Raw genomic sequence first — 21,427 nt, 5'->3', positions numbered from 1 at the left:
TTTCAATTTTTTTTTAAATGACACAGCTTAAGTATGGCCAAATTAACCTGGGTATTGACATCAGTCTGATTGAAGTCATTTAACTTTTGGACACCATTAAGATATGCAAAGTAAGACGCTAACTATGGACAAGAAGATGAATGTAGAGGATGAATAGGATAGAAACTTCCACTGGTCAGTATTTCAAACAATAAACTCATCTCAAAAATGCAGGTTAACTTTTCACAAAGATAGAAAGCTTGAAAGAGTTTCCAATACTGTATCTTGAAGTCAACAAGCAGTTGATCAAGTTTTCATAATTAGTAGAAATTAATGAAAATTAAATTACAAAACTGACATGCTGTGTTTTCATATTAATACCGTAGTTTACACATACTGCCGGTAGATTACTCATAAATCTGATGCATTTTCCTACAAAACAATGTTGTTTAGGCGGAAATTAAAAGGAAGTGTTCCCTTCTCCTTCATTTAATTTGGGCTCAGATTGACAGGAGCAATGACATTGGAGTATTGGCAAACATAGAGCTTACCCAGACACACAGATTAACAGTTTCACTGGACTGGCTGTATTTCTGTCACAGAATAGATGACAGACAGACTTAATTTTTTGAAGTGCTAGAAACTAGCTTACTGACTGACTGATTGACTTACCCTCTGACTGGCTGATTGTGTAAGTGACTTACTGAATTCCTGAGTTACAGATTGACAGACTGACTGTTTGACCACCTGACTGCCGGACTGCTTAACTGACTGATTGGCTGATTGACTGACTGATTGAGTGATTGAGTGACTAATTGACTGACTGATTGACTGACTGACTGACTGATTGACTGACTGACTGACTGACTGATTGACTGACTGATTGAGTGATTGAGTGACTAATTGACTGACTGATTGACTGACTGATTGACTGACTGACTGACCGATTGACTGACTGACTGACTGATTGACTGACTGGCTGACTGACTGACTGACTGACCGATTGACTGACTGACTGACTGACTGATTGACTGACTGATTGACTAAGTGACTGATTGACTGATTGACTAATTGACTAACTGACTGACTGACTTCCTGACTGATTGACTGATTGATTGACTGGTTGACTGATTGAATGATTGACTGATTGACTGATTGACTGATTGACTGACTGACTGACTGACTGACTTCCTGACTGATTGACTGACTGACTGACTGTTGTGCAATCCGGCTGACTATCATATTGAACGGCTAGGTCACTATACATAGAATCTTAAAATGTAGCAAGTTTTCTATGTACTTTTTGATGTCGGGGGAAAACAAATGGTATCTGGAGTATACTTATTTCAGTGATGAAGTTTTTACACAATACCGTAAAGGCATTTTATTATTCACCAAGTTAACACGCAACACACGCTATAATCAACACCGTTAAAAGTTATGTTTGAATATGAAAGCGATCTTCGCAGTAATAAACACTACTTAAGCAGTAGTGAATATATGGCCTGAAAAAATTCAGGCCTGTGCGAGATTTGAACCCATGACCCCAGCTTTGATTACAGAAATAGTATAATAAAAGTGTACTTAACTTTGGTATAGACCGCGATACAGGTGCAGTACTCTACCAACTGAGCTAACAAGCCAACTGGGGGCTGGTAACTATGTTGGTTCTAAATGAACCCGTGAAGTCATAAATCAATGAATATGAATATATAAAAATTATTTACTGGTGAACTGCGCTTTTCAAAAATGAATACGAAAGCGATCTTCACAGTAATAAACACCACTTAAGGAGTATTTGAGAGACTGGCCACCTAAGTTACGTGAAGCAGCTACCCAGAAATTCTCAGAGTCGCACTGCAGAGCCGGTCGTTGATAACTTAATAGGGACCTTAACCAGTCAGGAAGGCAACGCCAAGGAAGACGTCCATTAAAAAATGAATTTCTACTTTTAGTTAAAATTTCGAAAATGGCTGCATGTGTTTACTATCTCATACATCGCCACAACTCAACCTCGACATAAAGTATAAAAGTAGCATTGAGTTCCAAATAATGGAAATTAAAATAATTTGCCGTCGCGGTTTCGGTTCGCAGACGACGCAAATTTTGGTGATTTCACGTTGTTGTTTTGTAAAGGACGGCTAAGAAATGTACTAAGTTTTACAATGCACTTGCTGAACTATTGTTCTGCCAATTAGATCTTTTGTTTTCTCACGTCCTCGTTGCTGTCGCCGTCCCGGTTTGCTTAAGGTCCCTATTGTTCCCGTGCTACAACAGGGATACGGAAAAAAGCAGGACGTTTCAAGCTTGTGCAACAAAGCTCCGTAATAAACTTCTCTAGAAATACGCGATAAAGACACCTTTTGTTCCCTTTGTTGCGCCTGAAAAAATTATTGGTTAGCGTAAATTGTTAAGATGGATCTTATGTTAATCAGCTCTAGTTATGTGTTTTAAACTTGTATGTTTTTAGATTATTTTAAACTCTTTTACTAGACAATTAGGAAAGAGGGCTAGTAGTTCATCAGTTTATACTCTTCAAGATTATCCCCCGTATATAAATAAAGTTGTCACTAATCCACTTCCTTAGAGAAATGCGTAGATCTTCTGTATTCCAAGGTTTACTCAGAGATAAATGAAAGAAGGGAGGGAACATCCTACTCTAAATTTATCGCTGACATGTGAGGGGAAACGAAAAGATACAACTATTTTAAAAAGTTAAAGAATACGTCCTCCATTTCGTTGTGCCCTGCGATACTTAATAAACAAAACGGCCAGAGCTCCAACTGCGACCAGACCAAATCCTCCAGTGCCTACCAGACCACCGACCAGAGCTGTTTGTTTACCTTTTCTGAGATCTATAAGCATTAAATAAGAGCACTTGTTAATCCATCGGGCAGGGCAAACCATGCAGTCAGGTCTCAGAACATGATCGCTTCGGTCTGCGCCGAAGATCGAGGGCTTTTCGTGTTCGATTCGTTCTTTTCGCAACAGCTAATCAAATGAGAAGAATATACCAGATCTCTTTAGATCTTCAGCGCTGAACAGAAATATCTCGACCGTGAGGGTGAGATTTGGCAAAGGCCCTAAAACATTAAAAGCAACAAGGATCGGCTTGGAGGTTGGAGTTGCTATCGTGCGGTTGCTGAGCAAAGGCTGGAATCAGCGTGGAGCAGTTAAAGGTACTAAACGTATCCATCCAAGAATTGGTGGTGAAAAAGCATGTTTCGTTGAGGAGGGAAGTTAGGGTTCTCAAAACTGACTGTGTGGGTGTCTATTACGCTTCGAAGAATTGAAGCTGTAAATTCAGCATTAAAATCGAAATCTAATTGATATCGACTGTGACTTTCGATCGACAAAAACCGTTTGATGGAAATCGATGCGATTATAAAATTACATTGAATGAATTCCCATTACGAAAACCTACTTTTGGATTCCTCTTTTAATTTTTTGATCACTACAGGTCCACTTGTGAGAATAACTTTTTTTGTACTCTCTTCATGCTCTATCCCATCTCCTTTTATTTCCCTCTTCTTTCTCATGCTCTTTACACAGCCCTTGCTGCACCTGCAGAAGAGTAAGTTGCCCATACATTACTGAAGACTGACACATGACTAAATAATGGAGAAATGCAGACGTATAGAAAGTGCATTTCTATGTGAACGTCAACTGATATACTGATCTCAAACGACGAAAATCAGCTTAACTTTGCGTGACCCTTCGTTTCTCTCTTAAAGAAACATATGCCATCAATAACCAAAATAATACTAGTGGGATAGGATGGCTTTTAGTAGTAACTACGCTGACATCAGTGAACATGATGTCCTGGTTCGAGCTTTATAACGGTAAAAATGTTGTTTCCTGGGTAAATACAATTTTTTTTCACGTTGCACTTCTCGACTAGGGGGCAGAGGGTAGTTATTTGGTAGCTGTCAGGGAATGCTGGCAGGGGCTTGGACGAAACCTGCGACGGACAACTCCTATTCGCCTATTTCTACGGAAACCGACATGGCGAGGGATGAACCCCAGGTCGGAAAAGGCTTAGGCCTCTTGACTCGAGTGCCAACTCTGGGGAGTATATTGATAACGAAACTGGATAAAACTTTATCACAACTGATGCAACAAATTGCGCCAACTGTGTTGAAACTATATCATGGCCAAATGCGAGCCTTTGTGCGAAGAAAGGGCGGGACTTAAAACAAGCAAAGAAGCAAACTTATTGGCATAGTGGTACTCTAAGATGGAAGGATGCAACTCTTTGGATTTCAAGTTTTTGCTATTTCCTAAGTCCGAATTGTCTCGTGTACGCATGTAATTGAAAACAATAAGACCAACCTGGAATTGATAGAATTACGATGACAGGCCAGCAGCTCACAATGGAGGTACACAGTGTCGTAGTCGTTCCAAAATCTAAGCGTTCTGATTTTAAATTGTTGGTAATTTTGCGTTGGATCATAACTGTAGTCAAGCGTTAAATCTTTCGGACATCTTTAAGTTAAAAATAACAACAACAACAACGACAATGAATCAAGTGAATTACATAGTAAATATCATTATGATAGTATCAATTTAATCTCATAAAACTAAAGATCGATACCTTAGCAGGACTACGCATGCTTTAACTAGAGAAAACAAAAGCGAAACAGAAAGAGACAAGGTCGTTTGTCAGCACCAGATAAGTTGAATAATACCAGAATTATTTATGACTAGTTCTATGATATACGGGCTGGAATAATTACGCCTTGTTATCATTTGGTTTAACAACGAAATCAAATGTCGTTGAGAAAAGAGCAGGGGTTATCGCTTTCGATCAGCGCCTGTTATCCACTTACCCGTTTTCTAGGAAGGCGTACTGTGGCCAAGAGTAAGAACTCGCATCTTTGGTAGCTTTACAGTTCTCAGCCATGATAACTAGGTCAGCTGAGGACTCCACATCGAACTGCAAATACACATACTCATCGAGAGTTACGATTATAGGGTATTCCTGCTTTGTGTAAGGCGTGGCAAACGTCGAATTGTGATAAAAGTCCATCTTGAAAGTGAAAGTACCATATCCCACTAAACAATGGAAATTGAAAAAAGTAAGTTAGGCCAAACTCATTTTTTATCATAACACAAAGTACGAGTCTTCCTTGAAGCCCTGGTTAAGGCACACACTCTAACAAAGCCCTCCATCCGCGTGTCTGAATGGGTTATGGCGCACCTTAAGGGAAACTTGATCAACTGCCGACGATTAACCTGTAATGGACTGGCCTCCCGTAGAGAGTGAATGTTGGTACTCTTACCCGCCTCACGTTTACGGAGAGCAGGGATGGTACATTGGTGAGATCACTCGCCTTCTCGGGTTCGCTTCCCAGAACCGGTGCCACATGTGGGTTGAGCGAGTCAGTTGTTGGCTCTTCTCGTCCTTGCTTCAAGGGTTTTTTCTCCGAATCCACCGGTTTTGCTCCCTTCTCAATGAAAAACCAACTTTCCAAATTCTACTTTGACCTGGAAACAGTGGACAGGAAGAGCCACCCGATGGAGTGTCCACTGCTAAATCTCCAATTTATTTGTTTTAAGGAACTCATTTGCAAGCTTAGCTTGACCAATCATTATTGTGGTGTTTAATACATCGACATCTTAAAATGTCCTATATCATTTAACTCACTTTCTTTCCCGACGTAAATCCTTTGAGGTGTGAACGCCCGGCTCATCAAGTTCTTTCTGGAGTAAATGCAATGATATGGCAGTTTTATATCATGTGTGCGGGTAACCACATTATCGATCACCTTAGCATCCACTAGGACCTCATTCCAAAAGGTTAGAAATTCCTCGGTTTCGTTCCGCTGGGTTCCACATCTATTTAAAGAGGTGCTGATCAAAAAGTGGGTGGAGTTTTCGGTGGCTCGACACGAGGCATAGCGCAAGCGTAGTTGATTGGCTGCAAGGTAGTGAAATCTTCCCTTTTCCAAATACACCGTCATTTTGTTCTCCCCACATGAAACACTTGCGCTTTGGTCTAAAATAAGGCAGGGCTTTCTGTCATTATTTCAAAATAACAAAGACTCGTTACAAACATTTAATATGTTTTTTTTTTTTATTTTCAACGATCGAGTTAAAATTGATTGTCTTTTTGCTGTTTATCTCCAGATCAAATGTACCGTAAACTGCAGCTCATAAGCCCCATAGCTTTTAAACTCGCCCCTAGGCCTTCCGGTGACGGGTCTACCTGTTAGTTTTAATTTTGCTCCAAATGTATTGACGTTTTGAAGCTTATTGAAAAACCAGTAACTGCAAAACGGTTTATGATCAGCACTTCTATAGCTCGTTTCTAAGCGCTTTTTCTATTCCGGGTACTAGCTCCTCGGATGTACCCCTCCGTTTATAAGCCCTCCTAAAACCTCTTACGAAGTTGAATAAGACCAGGGCTTATAAGCGGAAGATAATAGTATGCTACCCTGAGCATCCTTGGAAATGGATGGCATTCGAATCCTAATGGGATAATCAGGTTTTTTCTATCCACACTCGTAACAAATTTCAAACACGTTATTTCCTCACATAACTGACACCTGAGAGATATAAAATATGAAACAAGGAGATCGGAAGACGATTTTAAAACATTCAGCGTAATCATTTCTGATTATTTTTTTTTTTTGAAAAATGAATGTCACCTTGCTTTTTTAGTTACCCATTTGTAAGTTCGCCCATTACTTACCGACACAAGTCAAATTGTTTCCACTCATAGAAAATCCTTCGGGGCATGCACAGTAAAATGATCCAGGGATGTTGAAGCAAAGATGACTGCAGCCCCCATTTTCTGCCGAACATTCGTTCATATCTAAAAAAGAGTTTAACCGTTAACATCTCGGTTTAAATTAATTATTTAATAGTATAAAAACTATCGAATAACGAAGCCTAATGTAGTTTAACAAGACTTTACTTAGGGGTGCGTGTGCAGTTGTAAAGTGGTTAGCACGCTAGACTCTTGATCAAATGGTTCGGGTCTGATGTAGTTTAACAAGACTTTACTTAGGCGTGTGCAGTTGTAAAGTGGTTAGCACGCTAGACTCTTGATCAAATGGTTCGGGTCTGATGTAGTTTAACAAGACTTTACTTATGGGTGCGTGTGCAGTTGTAAAGTGGTTAGCACGCTAGACTCTTGATCAAATGGTTCGGGTCTGATCGCTTGATGGATCGTTGTGTTGTATTCTTAGGAAAGACATATCACACTTGCCTTGCCTTTCATCAGCATAACTTTGAAATTGAATGGATCCAGCTAGATCGACTTTCAAGGACACGTGATGGATTGCTTATTAACAAATGGTCTATTGTTCTAGCTCTACTTTTCGCATTAGGCGACATAGAAGAGTTCTTTTGTTATTTACCGAAAAAAACAGGCGTAAAAGCATGTGACTGCTCGGATAATTACATATATGGGCATAAAAATTTAGTAGGAAGCGTAAATTTGCAGTGATAAGATCAATTTCCTGTGGTGAGCCTAAGAGAGATGGATTATATCCCTTTCAGGAAGATAAATCTGTTCTGCTAATCCATTTGACTCGAATTTCCGTAGCCATGTACAAAAATTAAGGGAAAGCCCGGCTGTTACACCCATGCTAATTCCTTTTGTAACAGAACACGAGAAAAAACAAATATTGTGTTAATTACGTTTATAAGGAAATAACAGAAAGCAATACAATTCTAAAACTTGTTCGATAAAAATGCAGTTAGAATACGAATATTGAACAAGTCTATCCTATTGTGTTTCTTACCTTTACAAGATTTTCCATTCGACTGCAATTGATATCCGGTTACACAGGAACAGCTGTAATTTCCAGGAGTGTTGTTACAGACTTGGTCACAGTCTGCAGGTAACTTGAACTCCTGGATTTGTGACTGGGTTGTAGCGTTCGAATGCACTAAAGGAGAAAATTGCTATAGTTCACTCAAGGAAAATATATAGCAATAAAGCAGTGGATGGTTTTTAAAACCTATAACGACGAATATAAAACGCAGGTGGTTCGCCTTTGTTTTCTGAGACCCGCATTATTTCCAAGACTTTTTAGGGCTAGAAAATTATTTATGAACTTCAAAGCTGATGAGTCTAAAACTGTAACGAGTCAAAATATAGACAATTACAAAGGTAAGTAATTATTCCAGGGAATATGCAGTAACTCACCACTGGAACTTGAGTAGGAGCATTCGTTTATATCTAACGGAAAAAGTAAAATATGACTGACTGATTGTGGAACCACTCAGAGATTGTTAAAACAGACTGATTGACTGATGGATAAATAAATAGATGGATGGACCACATTTCAGCTCTGGCTGGGGAATAAATATGCTTATGTTATGAATCCTCAGAATTCTGAAAAGCTAGTTTGTACTGTTTAGCTAGACTTCCAGGCTGGGAATGCGGAAGCTTATGCACTAACGCAGCTAGAAGAATAAAGTAAAGCCAGGTTTACAGAGGCTCTTATTAAAGATATTTGTAAGAAAAATTAAAATTCGCAGTCTCCATCAGTTTATCGTTTTAGAAACTAATAATTCTAACATTTTGCGTACCAGCACAGCTATAAAAATATGGTGACCCGAGAGAATATCCAGAGGAGCAAACTCCATAGACGTAGAATCGCCAGTCAGTCATCGATGATATTCCGGGTGTGGGTGTACCGCCTGAAGAACAGCCATGTCCAAGTACTACTCCTTTTTCTATTAAGATTGCGTATAATCCATCCATGCTCAACATAGTATAAGGTATTGCAAAATGAAGAGTGGTAGAATTACTACCGATTGTAACGTTTTGAGAGAGTGCGTCCACTTTGTAGACTGTTTGTCCAGTGGGCAGCGAGACTAGTTTTATGTAAGACGATCTTTGGGCCTTTTTAATCTGTAACAAATGCCATTACAACAACTTCAGCCGTAAACAAGAACAACGACAAGGAACTAAACCCACAGATGACGTCAGGTTCTGCAGCTGAAATAGGTCACAGTGGTGGGAGGCACCGTCATTTGAACACCATAACGCACTTTGATCACTTCTGTGATCTACCAATGAACTGAATTACGGCAACATGAGTAATAATAACAAAGGAAAAGCCCCGAATCACACTATTTGTTTATCTTCTAAAAGTCAAATCGTGAGTGGAAGCCAGTAAACTGTGTAAGTAATGCAAGATAAATTTTTGATAATATATCGGGATTGTCATTTCGTTGAGAAAGTTAAAATGAAAGGATTTTTCCGAAAAAAGCCCAGAATATGGATCACTTTGACCATACCCAACTTCTATGGAAAAATTTTAATGACCTGAAAAAGAGCCGGACTACTTGCTACCAATAATTCCATACTTTTTTTTAGACTATTGTACCAATCCTTACCAATCCTTCTGCCTTCCCACACATCTCAAATCAAAATGTAAAGTCAAGGAGCCTTTTCTTTGTACTTACCGATCGATCAAACTGAATGCTCCAGTGTGAATATCCCGGTCCATATCTACTGATGGGATTTTTCGGTGTGCGACTCGCCAAAATAACTCGGGGAGTCCTGCCTGGAAAATATTTGTTTGATTAACAGCCGAGTAAATTAGTTTTTGAACTTCTGTTTATGTTTAACAATATGATTTACTAGATCTATATTAGATAATCTTTTTGGTAAAAAGTTTATTTTGCTCTCCTCTGGTGATATTAATCGGACGGACCTTTCGAGCTTAAACTGGAAACTGAACTTGAATTCCAAACTACCATCGAAAAAAATCTTCCCTTTAGTACAGATGGAGTATTGATCAGTCGTAAAAGTTTGCTTCCCAAGAGCCTTGTAAAAACATGATTTCATGATAAGATCTTTTTGGGATTAAATGGTTTGGGATAGGATACAATTTCAGTGTTAATTTAAGATAGACATTACTTTCGAGAATCGAATCTTTTTAAAATTCAATTGCTCCAGTCTCTTTTGTATCATTACAATAGCAAAATTTATCAATTTCAAGACGTCGATTTTCACGTGCAATTCTTGACCTACCTCGGAGACTTTGGACGATAAGTTAGGAGTCTATCTGAGATTTTCGAAAAGACGAAGAATGTTCATTTGTGTGTTTACCTTTACCTTTTTCCTCTAGTGTATTTAGAACTACTGAATATGGTATAGAGAGTGTCATAACATTTTCTTGTTCTTGTCTGTCAAGAGTATGTGATGTACTTACTAGTACCAACAAGAATTGTCACACATCGCCAATCACTTTCCAGTCTGTGAAAAATACTTGATATGAGACGCTGAGGGTGTAAAAGCTATTATGATAAATGATAGAATAGATCCTCCAGTGGTTTAGACTTCAGTAACTTTGATTAAAGAATTACTTTCTTTGAGCTAGTTGTAGATTCAAGTCCAAGGTAACCAGAAGTTTTTCTTTCTTGCCGCTTCGCGACTCGTGTTCGCCGCTTTCGCGGCTCTCTCGCTGTTCTCTCATGGGGAGAAAAATCAAGAGAAACCTCTGGTATGATAAAAACCACACACGAAAAAAATTATAAACGATTCAAGGAAAACTCTCTCCTTATCCCTTAACTTTCATGAAACGTAAATGCTTAAATTTTGCTCTTGAAAGTAGTTTATGACACAATTCAGAATTGAAAGCTGAAAACGGTAAACCATTCAATTGAAGTATTTTTTTGTGTTTCTGTAAGTAACAGCTACCATTCCTACCCTGAGGAGTCTACTGCCTTAAAGCAGAACAGCTGTTGTCCAATTTGATGCTGATGAGGATACCACGTGACATTTTTGTAGTAGATAAGTTCATTATTGCGCAAGGAAGTAAATTGCATTCCAGATGGAGAAGCAGTAGGTATTTCCACGATGCTAAAAGGATTGGAAAAAAGAATATATATGATTTTGATGATTTGAATAATGAAATCTATATTCTGTTAATCAAATTTGATACGCCCTACATGTTCACTGGAGATACCATCTTTCTCCTTATAACACATAAATTAAAGAAAGTAAGATGCCACTAGAAACAATCAGAAACATTTCGGTCTTTCCTCCCTTCCGATCCATTGTAGAGCAGTTGATCACTCCGCTCATGTGTAATCTACCGAACTACCGAAAATCGTATCTCAGTAAGGTCTTACCTAAAGATTTTTGTAACAACTAGCCTCGTGACCTAGTTTTTGGTAGCATAAAATGACGCAAAATTGGAGAACAACATAATAAAAACAGATGTGAATTTTTTATCAGGTCAGTTATTGGAGGTTAAAAACTCAAACTTTTAATTATTACTGATGTACTGGATGTAACCTAACTGCCTATTGAGATCCTAAGAAATAAGTATCAGTGTCTTTTGCTTGTTAGTGCAAATAGTGGCAAAGAAAAAAGTATTAGGATGACAAGTTATTCGGAGTTTTGTTTACTTACGATTTCGAGAAGTCTGCAACCTGTACTTCAATCACTGCCCTATACTCAGAGCCAACTGCGAGGTCAGAACATTCACCATCTTTAGGGGTCGATGCTGTAAAGATAGGTCTTTTATCGCAACTACCACTATAGTTACCAGTCACCAGGACAATAAACTGTAATGGGATACTGCTGAATGGTGTGACACTGTCAAAGTCTGTGGTACCCGCTGGAAAGTCTTCTAAAGTTAATGCTACCGCGAAAACTCCGTCTGCTTCGGACGATCCATTGTATGTCAGCAAACATTGTTTCTGCAAGAGGAAATTTCAATTTTAGACTGAAGATTATACCACTGGTAGCACCAAGATCTCTAATTCTCCCTTTTTTTCTCTTTTTTTTAATATAATTTTAGAACTTTTTATGATATCAGGATAAAATCCTTCACAGGCCGAATTTTTTGGGCATCGGAGTTTAACTTGCTTTAGCCCCGCATCAACGTAGCTTTGCTCGTAGATCGTGTCTATCGACAATTTAGAGAAAAAAAACCGTTACCATGGTTAACAGTTGGCGTCTAGAGACTGGATTATGCGGGAAAAAGGTTGGTATTGACTCATTTTCAGCATGGAGTCACAGTGTAAAACTTGCCGCGTGTTCTCGTTTACTACGAAAGGTAAATACATATCTTAAACTATGAACATGGTGTATATAATTACAGGAATCAATATTTATCATAACCTTTTCCGTCTAATACTTCATCACATACACTACAGTGTGGTGTATTTATTTTTATTAAAAACTGGATCATTGGATAATGCAATTCAAGACTTTTTATTGGCTTAGCCATTATGGTATATGAGCCAGTATACCATAATCTAATATCAGTACATTGTAACATCCGGTTTCTTCTTACAAAATGAAGTCGAGAAGATTTTCTCTTTTTAATAAAACAATTATTCCACTCGCGTTTGTTGGATATGAGATGATTATAGCCAACTCGGTGCTACGCGCCTCGTTGGCTATCTATCATCTCATATCCAACGCGCTCTCGTGGAATAATTGTTAATTATGTATATAGAGTGTAATGTTGGCGCTTTTCCAAAGTGTTGTAATTTGAGCATATAATTGTAGATTTTAACAATTGGTATACTATAGCGTTAAGTGTTCAGTGTAAATTTGTGAGCTAATCCTGAAACGATTATAACAAAATTCTCGAATGTGATCGGTTGGACAATTCGCGTCATATGCGCACGCTCTCGTCGTGCTTTTTGCTGAAACTTATAACCGATGACTAGTTTTTTTTCACTCAAATTTTGTCACAGTTTTCATCAAGGTCATTCCCTTGTTTTGCACTGCGTAAGCTTTTCTGCGCATAACATTGCGACATCTAAGATGGCGGCTGTTCTTCCCGCTAGCGTGAAAAGAACGGACAAGGGTCGCTTTTGCAGAGTGAAAGCTTTTTTTCATAATAAGAATGTCGCAAATCGGCTGACAGCTTCCCGGTCTGCTCTCGAAAAACAAGAAAATGAAAAAAATGTGTGATCTCAAAACCCTGTCCACCTTTCACGGCAGTTTGTGAGGAAACAAGCACGGTGACACCCAATTTTTTTTTTCAGGTATTTGTTAAGAACACTCTAATAAAGAACATATTTGAAGGAAAAAAAGTTTGATAGTAGAACATGATTTTTTTTCGAAAATAGTTCCGTACTTGGTGTATTTTGGCCAAGGCGAGGACTTCAAGCTAACCACGAAACTGTCCGAAAAAGTGCAAAATCCCCACAACCAGATAATCAAAAACAGCTAAAAATAAAGCACTACTGCTTATTTTTAAAAAACAAGTTTTAATTTAAAAAGAAAATTTTGAGTCTTTCAAATTACTAGGGCTAAATTCTGTATGAAGGTGATTCGAATTTTTAACGCGCAACCAGTAAAAACACCCCATTTTAAGAGCCCGCTGACGCGTAAACAAGCACGATGACCCCATTTTTTGATTGCATTTTTTTAATGTTTATATCATGAATGTTAATTATACCAAGTTTCAAAAAAGGTTTGGTAGTAGAACAATTTCAAGGGAATTACCTTAACAGGTAATAAGACTTCGTGTCGTCCAAGTCTGTCTGTAATCATACTCGGGCGTGTTTCACAAATTGGACTCCGGCTCGCTCAAATGATTACAAACTGAATTGGACTCCACTAAGTCCTAATACCATAACTCATTGTATCATATCAGTTACATAAATAGATATGAAAAAAATAAAATAATAAAAATGAAATATGCTGTTCTGCTATCAGTTACCTCATTTATTGTACCGTAAGGAAAACTGGAATTGGGTATGAGGGACTCCGTTGAAGTCGCAAATCGGCATTTCACCGTATCGCCATCTGGGTCTTCAACCGGTATTCTAAATGACTGACGACAACCTCCTGGAAATCGAACAATGGGTGGGCTTCTTGTTACTGGAGATGAATTGATTTTTCCGTTATCTGATCGGGGAGAGAGGTTTACCGTGGTTCGTATATGCCAGTTACTAACACTTGGAGAATAACTGACAGAAATCCAACAGCACTTCGAGTAGCTAAAATATCAAAGTCAAAGCATCCAATTAGTAGTGGACCAAGACAACAGTTTATCTTCTCTTGTAGTGAACTGATCACTGTGATTGTAATGTGGTTTTAGTTTGCCAACCCGTAATAAGGAACTCTGAAGTTGCCAAATTATCCACAGGGTTCCCGCGCTCCTTGAAAGTCCATGAAAGTCCTTGAATTTAAGTTTTTGTTTTCAAGGACTTGAAAACCCTTAAATTTAGTCTCAGGCCCTTGAAAACTTCTGAAAAAGTCCTTGAAAATTAGTGCAGATGAATCAAAGTTGAAGTTTTCCTTTGTTTTTGGTGTTGAAAGTGAAAGTTTCTAGCACAAATAGTGAAAGCGAGTTTTTCTTTCAAATCGCGCTTCCGATTATGATGTTTGACACGTGATAATGAGCAATGCTTTTTCATTTCTGTTAGCTACTATTTCATGTAAAAGGTCCTTGAATTTGAGAACCAAGGTCGTTGAAAATGACCTAAAAAGTCCTTGAAAGTCCTTGAAATTGGGTTCCTGAAAAAGTGCAAGAACCTTGTATCAAGCCTTAGATCCTGAAACATGTATTTTGAAATGCTTCATTCCTTATCGTCCCTAGATTTCCCAAAATAAACCTTAAGAGCAGGTCAGTATCAGGCTTGAACAGATTCCAAATGAATAAAGGCTGGTAGTTTCTAAAGAAACTGTTTGGGGCTGCGTCGGTGGGGGGTAACGAAATAATTTCAATATATTAACAAAGTTGAAATGGTAAATTGGCCATCGTGACGATTATAAAAGCTGACGTTTCGAGCGTTAGCCCTTCGTCGGACGAAGGGCTAACGCTCGAAACGTCAGCTTTTATAATCGTCACGGTGGCCAATTTACCATTTCAACTTTGTTGACATATTGAAATTATTTGAACAGATTCCAGGCAGGTTATTTTCAAAAGAAACTGTGTAGTTGCGACGGTGGAGTTCTTGCAAGATAATTTAATTTGATTTTGTCAACTGAGTGAAAAGTGAATTCGTCTCCGTAAAAAGAGCTGGTGTTTCGAACGTTAGTCCTTCGTCAAGGCGAGTACTTCGCTCTGAAGAGCATACCGTTTTTAGCTCATATATTTTTCACGCCGAGTATAACACGAAAGCGCGCTTTTATAACATTTTTATTTAGCTACAAAAGTAAAAGATGACCTACCTAACTTGCCATTCCTTCACGTTGTTACTGAAAGTGTAAGTGAAGTTGTTTTCGCCAAGTATCCAATTCTCAGAGACACTATAGTCGGTACAGTAAAACGTACTCTTGCCAATGGAAAACGAAGACCCACACAGAGCATTAGAGGAATCGCTGCATTTTGCTTGCCACGAGCCTCCGTCAGAGAGAAGTTCACCACTGATTATCTTGCTCTGATCACAGTGAATGCTCGCTCGTCGAAACCCAAGACGAAATTTGAAAAGGACCTAGGAAGACGAAAGTAGTTGGCATCAAGCAGTAGTTAATCACTCCTACTTTCGATATCGGTAATTCAAGAGAGAGGTAAAATCAACGAGCCACCTGGCCGGAGTCCAATATTCTCCAAAGGTCGGAGAGTCTGACCTGATTGCTAACCACTGCTAATTGACTAGAGTACAATTCTTTTAACATTTCTTTTTTTAAGCAAATCTCCGCCAAAATCATACATTAAGCTTCCTGTCTCCTGAAACACTGAAGGTGACTCTCTTTGATTTACATATGGAATGTTTCTATCTGCCTTTTTTCAAGGTTCCTCGCGTAATCTTATTCGTAAAATTATTAGCCGATATGGTTGCATGGTTTTTCTTCATTCGAGACAACCGGCTCACAGGACAGGGAAACCAAGAATATTTCGGTAAATAGCAGAAGAGTTGCTCAAAAAAATGATTTCCCATCGTTTTTTTGCAAAGAGCCCAAGAATGACATGACTGATTTGGATAGCTTTGAAAACCAACTGTACAAAGTTTAGCTTTCGTGGAACTGAAAACTATGAACAACGAGAAAATAGCCGATGCCGTTCTACAAACATTCTTTAATTTTCAAACACAAACGCACTGAGAAATAGCAAGGCACCTTTATTTTTTGGGATCCCATACGACCGTAGACTTAACTTTCAAGTGATACAAACTCTCAAGCATAAGAGGCACATGACAAACATGACAAGCATATGATGAACATGACAAGCACATGATGAAACCCTTTAACCTCTACTGCATCAAAACAATATTACGGTTGTTTGTTAACTGATCCTTTCTTGGCCTCGAGCAGTTCTTTTATAATACTGGGAGAACTGAATTTTTAAAGTAATTCTTACACTGTGGCTCTCATTTCATTAGCCCCTAACATCCCGGAAGTGTTTTACTATTAGTTCTCCTGACGCTTTCAGTACATTATTCACACATTGTTTCAAAAAAATTAAAAGAAAAACCCTAAATTCACTCTATAGTACCTACGTAGTTAAAATAAAAGGACATCTGGGGAGCTGAGGGCTTACACGCGGGACATTTTATCTTTAATTTGTAAACTTTAACCTGTTTCCATTTTAGATGTCTGTTGTGAGTTATGTTTAGCACGTATGAAAGGCCACTAGTTTTTGAGCTTTGCTTTCATTTGCATACTCTCTGTTTCCATTGAGCTATGTTGACAGTCATTACGACCTATAACACTACTTTATTCAAGAGAAGAAAATCAAAACTCAGTTACAAAAATATCTCTCAAAAGGGGATATCTAGAGGTCAACCCTATATAAAAGATTCCCCGAAATAAAGAAATGAAAACACTATATACAGATAATTAAAAGCTATTTACCATCTTCTCAATCAATATTCATGTAAATCCTTAATCTGTTACGAAATAAAGTCAATGAACCTGCGTGTACAATATCTTTAGGTAAATTATTCCACATATTAACGATCCGTACAAAGAAAGAAAATTTGTAGCAGTTTAGAATGGCTGCTTTTACGTAGAGCTTATAATCGTGGTTGGCTCTAGTTCGATTACATTTAGCAAGTTCGAAAAAGTCAGAAAATGGAAAGACTATCTATTCCCAGAACTGACTATCTTATAGCACTGGATCAGAGATAAAAACTCTCTACGTTTCTCCAAAGTTTGCCAATTCAGTAGGCTGGCAGCGGTCTTCATAGCTCATTTCTCGGCGCTTTTGCTTTAACGCCAACCGAGATGCCCTTCTTTGGACTTTTTCCAAGATATCCTTTTTTTGGTAGGGGCTCGAGACGGGGGCAGCGTATTCGAGTATAGGTCTTACTAATGACTTAAAGAGGCAAGAAAATGCATACCGGTTATCGTTTCTAAGTGATCGCCTAATTATACCTAACACTTTGTTCGCCTTGTTTACCATGTAAGAAACGTGTTTACCCCAAGATAGATCGTAGTTTGTTGTGACCCCTAGGTCCTTGCATTTTTGGCACTGTCGAGAGATTCTAGTTGCGTACCGAGGGAATAGCTTGGCTTATATCTGTCTCTACTGTGCGTTACACCTATCTAGCTAATGGACTATTAATTGGTTAATTGAGAAATTATTTTCCATCATCATGGAGTGAGAAGCCTCTGATTGCCAGTGAATATAGTTTTTCTTCTTAAAGAGTCCTTTAATTCCATTCAGAGACCCTAAACCGACAGCATTTTCAGGAAGACTGTTCCAGAAAAAATTATCTCTATGACGAAACTTATTACTAGTAAAATTAGTTACAGTAACAGTTCCTAAAAGGACCGTTTAAGTGTCTGCCAAGTATCAATTAATTATCTTTTAGGCATCTGTTAGGTACCTGTCAAATATCTGTCAGGTACCTTTCAAATATCATTCAAGTACCGTTCAAGGTATCTGTCAAGCATCTGTCGAATATTTTTAAGCATCTGTCAAGTGCCGATAGTGTGTTAGATCCAACATTCGTGCAAGCCTCGTAGCACCTTTCTGCATGTTCTATATTCTGGTGGTAGCTAATGAAACACAGATTAGATTTCGAAAAAAATTTAATCAAGTGCAGAAATACTTGTCAGCGCGGCTGCGTTCATATGATAAGTCCAGATTCAGTACCTGAAAAACTTTGAATTTAAACTATGCGAACTATCCAAACATGGGAAGCACATGACAAACACGAGAAACGCAGATAAACAAGATAAAAACATGATAGAAATCCTTAAAGATCTAGACAATTAAAAAAAAAATAAAAAACTGGGTGCTTCTTACCTGATACTTACCTCGCTTCTAAAAGTTTCTATAAAAAGCTAAGGGCACTAAGTCCATAATAGCAATTCTAATATAGCGCTAATTCTATTGGCCTTTTTCATCCCGGAAGTGTTTCACGAGTATATTTACTCGATGCTCTCAAAGCACTAGTCAGCAAAAAAGTTATGAGAATAAAGCAACGTATCAGCTGATGGGCCTTGTCTGGACAAAGCATCAAAATTTTGTAGCCTCAGAGCTTAAAGGAAATCCATCGAAGCTGGAAGAGAAAAATTTAAGATAACTTGGGAGCTTGAAGGCTTGGCCAGGAGATTCACCTTCAGCAGTATATTATCTTTTCCTAGTGACTACTTCAGATAATAGCACATCCGTTGCTTAATTATTGGATTTTAGTTTTGCATGCGGAAAAGGTCACTGACTTTACTGTGTGCTTTACTTATTCGTGAACATATTAGCTGACTTACAAGGGCTATCTTACTAATTTCACATCTTGAAACAAAATTTAACCCACATTTTCAAATTTGTTATTTGCAGTTTGTGTGGTGTAGACATCTTAACCAACGTCTTGCGTTTTTGGTTTAATTTACCATTACTTCTTTTGTTGTTTTGTACTGCAAAAAAAAAAAACTATTTTGGGGGTTTGTTTTATATAAACATCATCTCTGCATGGCTCTACAAAATTCTCAAAAAATCGTGATTGTTTCTTAAAGTTCCCTTCGAGATGGTCAGTACTTGCCAAACTTGGAAAGGGTTTGAAGGTCTTGTTTTACAAAGTTCACGTGCATACAGAACCACATACAATTCTACTTCAATAAAATTTTTTAGTACCCCACTAAAGAATCACTAACTGCCCAAGGCCAGAAGCAGTTGAAATATCCAATTTGATAAACATTTTACCTTGTTGCTGTCAGTGTTGTCAGGAGCCCACATTACACTACCGCCTCGGAAGTGTGATGCTTCGGTCGTGATGCAGACAACCGAAAAGATCATGATCCACCAAGCTGGCGGCCAACGCTCCATCATGAACTTTGCAAGTTTTGGCTTTAAATCTATAAGTCGAAATGGGTAGTAAACTGAAGTTATCCTCAGCGCTCAGTTTGTAGGTTTTGCTACAAATGCCAAAGACCTTTGGGGTATGACTCTTTTAACCATTTTTAACAAGATTTTGATATGACATCATCACATGATGAGTTTAACAAAAGGGATCCTTTACTTTTCAAGTTGCCCCAATCGATAAGTAGTGGTCATAAGGTAATTCGGTCTGTAATCCTACGGGCGACTGAAAAAAAAAAAGAAAAAATTTTGGCACGACCGCGAAGCAGAAGTAGATTTATTAATCACGAGTAAGATAAATGACCGAGTTTGACTACACGCGTGAGTCCGACAAACAATTGATTAGAACCATTGCAAATTCCGAGAAAAATGAAACCAATGTAATTCAGTATTGAAAGAAGCTACGGCTTGTAAATCCAATCTTTTCTTAAAACAGTCAGCCTGTTCATCTTCTTCGCTTTCTCGTTCAATTTCTCCTTTTCTTCCATTTTTTTAGAAATCTCCAGTCCTGGATGGTGATTTGTTGCTATGGTTTCTCAAATTAATTCTCTGCTTAGTAGACTTATTTATGTATTCTTAGTGTGATTGGCTGATGTAACTGTCCGATTTCAGTTGTCCAATTACGAGCAACCGTCCGATTACGTCACTGTTTTCGTCTTGCGATGGTGTGCTTTTCTGATGTGCATTTGACGTCGTTCTCCTATATTGTCTAGTAAAAGAGGAGGATCGGGTGTTATGGATACAAGCGCCTTTTATCCAGAAAATATAGGTAAGTAAAAAAATCGGTCCGCTGCTGCATGGCTCTCCTGCTGTTGTGTTCTTGTGATTCCACTGTCCTTGTTGACGTTTTCGTATGTGGTTACCTCTTTCACCCTTCGCGATCAATGAAGTACCTTACGTCGTTCAAGAGCGTCCGATATTGTGGGCGTGCTCTGAAAATGCGGAGGTCTGGTCCTTCGTGAGTCGGATATCCTGTCTGTCATGCCTTTGCATTCTCTCTTAGGTTTTCGTAGACGTGATCGTAACGCAGTCTCCAACTTGAAAACAGCGCGTATGCCTTGATGTTATAGTTAGCGGCGTAGTTGTTCCTAAGGGGAAGGACTGTGGTGGATCTGAACATGATGGGGGTTCAACGCTGGCGGTCGGTGTCATGGTTTTTGTTACCTTCACGAAAGAAGAAAGATAACAATTAGAAACAAGAACAGATGTTTTTTCTCCTTAATGATAAAGGAGGGTTTTGCACGCTCGTAAATGCACTTGACAGTACCGCACTTTACTGATTGCGGATAGTGTGAATCATACGCTAAGTAGTTAGAGTGTGCGTCGGCTTCCTGTATGGTTGTTAGGTGTCCATCAGATTATCTTGTAACTGTGGTGTCGAAAAAGGCGAGTCCACTGTTGTTTTCCGTCTCCATGGTGAAGCGAATGGAAGGCTACTGGTGGTTTAAATGCTGCATGAAACTTCCTACGCAATCATGGGCCAAGATGGTAAAGTTGTCGTCCACGTATCGTTTCCAGACCCTGGGTTTAAATAGTGAAAAATGTTACTGCTTGTTCCTCTAAACTCTCCATGTAGAGGTCATAAAGTAGGCTGGGTTGGGTACCGTCAAAATTTATATAAGACAAAACTCAAAATGATGATATGAGATGATTTGGTAAATATCCTCTATTCATCACTACTCGTACCCAGGATCTCACCGTCATTGAAGGAAGGCGGAAGTTCGGTAACTTTGCGAAACGCTACAATGGCAGCTGTCTTGTGGGTTGCAAACCATGGCTATTCAATCTACTCAATTCTGCATAAAGTAAACGCGTATTTTTATTTTCAGCGATCAAAACAGTTTTCCTCGTTCGTTTTGAATACTACGTATCCTATTTCACTATGTTTTAAAGCTGGAATCGTGAAAACGTTTGGGATAACAGAGTGCCGACGGTATCTGGTATTTTCGCCTAAGTCTTTTCGTGTAAAGTCTTAGGTCCATATCAAGTCTTAGGTCTATATCAAGTTTTTTCGTCAAAGTTAGAAAATTATTTTAAATAAAGTTTTAACGCGATATATTTCAGCAAATAGTGACAAAAATAAAGACTTACCGCTTAAGAGCCACTGACTGTAAATATTGAGAATCCGCCGACAGTTGCAAAATTTCTTAATTCGTTTTATTTTTTCTAAAGGACCCTTTTAATGAACCTTTCTCGAAAATTATATCAAAAAGTTCTATCGCGGTTATTTTTCCCGAAAAATCGAAAAGTTCAAAATACGCCTA

General features: G+C 38.4%; 1 protein-coding gene across 2 annotated transcripts; it reads right to left on the bottom strand.

Annotated features, from left to right (window-relative positions):
- Nucleotides 1–1,337: 1,337 nt before the first annotated feature.
- On the bottom strand, nt 1,338–19,242 carry LOC111327245 (uncharacterized). Of its 2 annotated transcripts, none has more exons than XM_088758061.1 (16): nt 19,008–19,242; nt 15,092–15,354; nt 13,635–13,914; nt 11,363–11,652; nt 10,655–10,807; nt 10,158–10,201; nt 9,406–9,506; nt 8,524–8,848; nt 8,138–8,170; nt 7,731–7,877; nt 6,674–6,796; nt 5,627–5,977; nt 4,809–5,034; nt 4,312–4,464; nt 3,404–3,543; nt 1,338–2,834 (listed from the first exon to the last, which is right to left on the bottom strand). In XM_088758061.1, the coding sequence occupies exons 1-16, from the start codon at nt 19,131–19,133 to the stop codon at nt 2,695–2,697; spliced, it is 2,895 nt and encodes a 964-aa protein (XP_088614187.1). In that variant the 5' UTR covers nt 19,134–19,242; the 3' UTR covers nt 1,338–2,694. The 2 variants fall into 2 exon arrangements, with proteins under 2 accessions (XP_088614187.1, XP_088614188.1); XM_088758062.1 differs by lacking the exon at nt 19,008–19,242 and adding an exon at nt 15,980–16,015.
- Between the last annotated feature and the right edge of the window lie 2,185 nt (nt 19,243–21,427).

Source organism: Stylophora pistillata, chromosome 4 (assembly GCF_964205215.1).
Source record: "Stylophora pistillata chromosome 4, jaStyPist1.2, whole genome shotgun sequence".
In the NCBI taxonomy this organism is placed as follows: Eukaryota; Metazoa; Cnidaria; class Anthozoa; order Scleractinia; family Pocilloporidae; genus Stylophora; species Stylophora pistillata.
The sequence above is the reverse complement of the archived record's forward strand: the minus strand, read 5'-3'. Positions and strand labels throughout refer to the sequence as shown.

Coding starts and splice junctions, on each gene's coding strand:
- LOC111327245 (XM_088758061.1), bottom strand. CDS start 19,133: ATGATGGAGCGTTGGCCGCCAGCTTGGTGGATCATGATCTTTTCGGTT. Junction 10,202..10,654: donor AAGGCAGTAGACTCCTCAGG/GTAGGAATGGTA, acceptor TATTTTTCACAG/ACTGGAAAGTGATTGGCGAT. Junction 9,507..10,157: donor GACAATTCTTGTTGGTACTA/GTAAGTACATCA, acceptor AATATTTTCCAG/GCAGGACTCCCCGAGTTATT.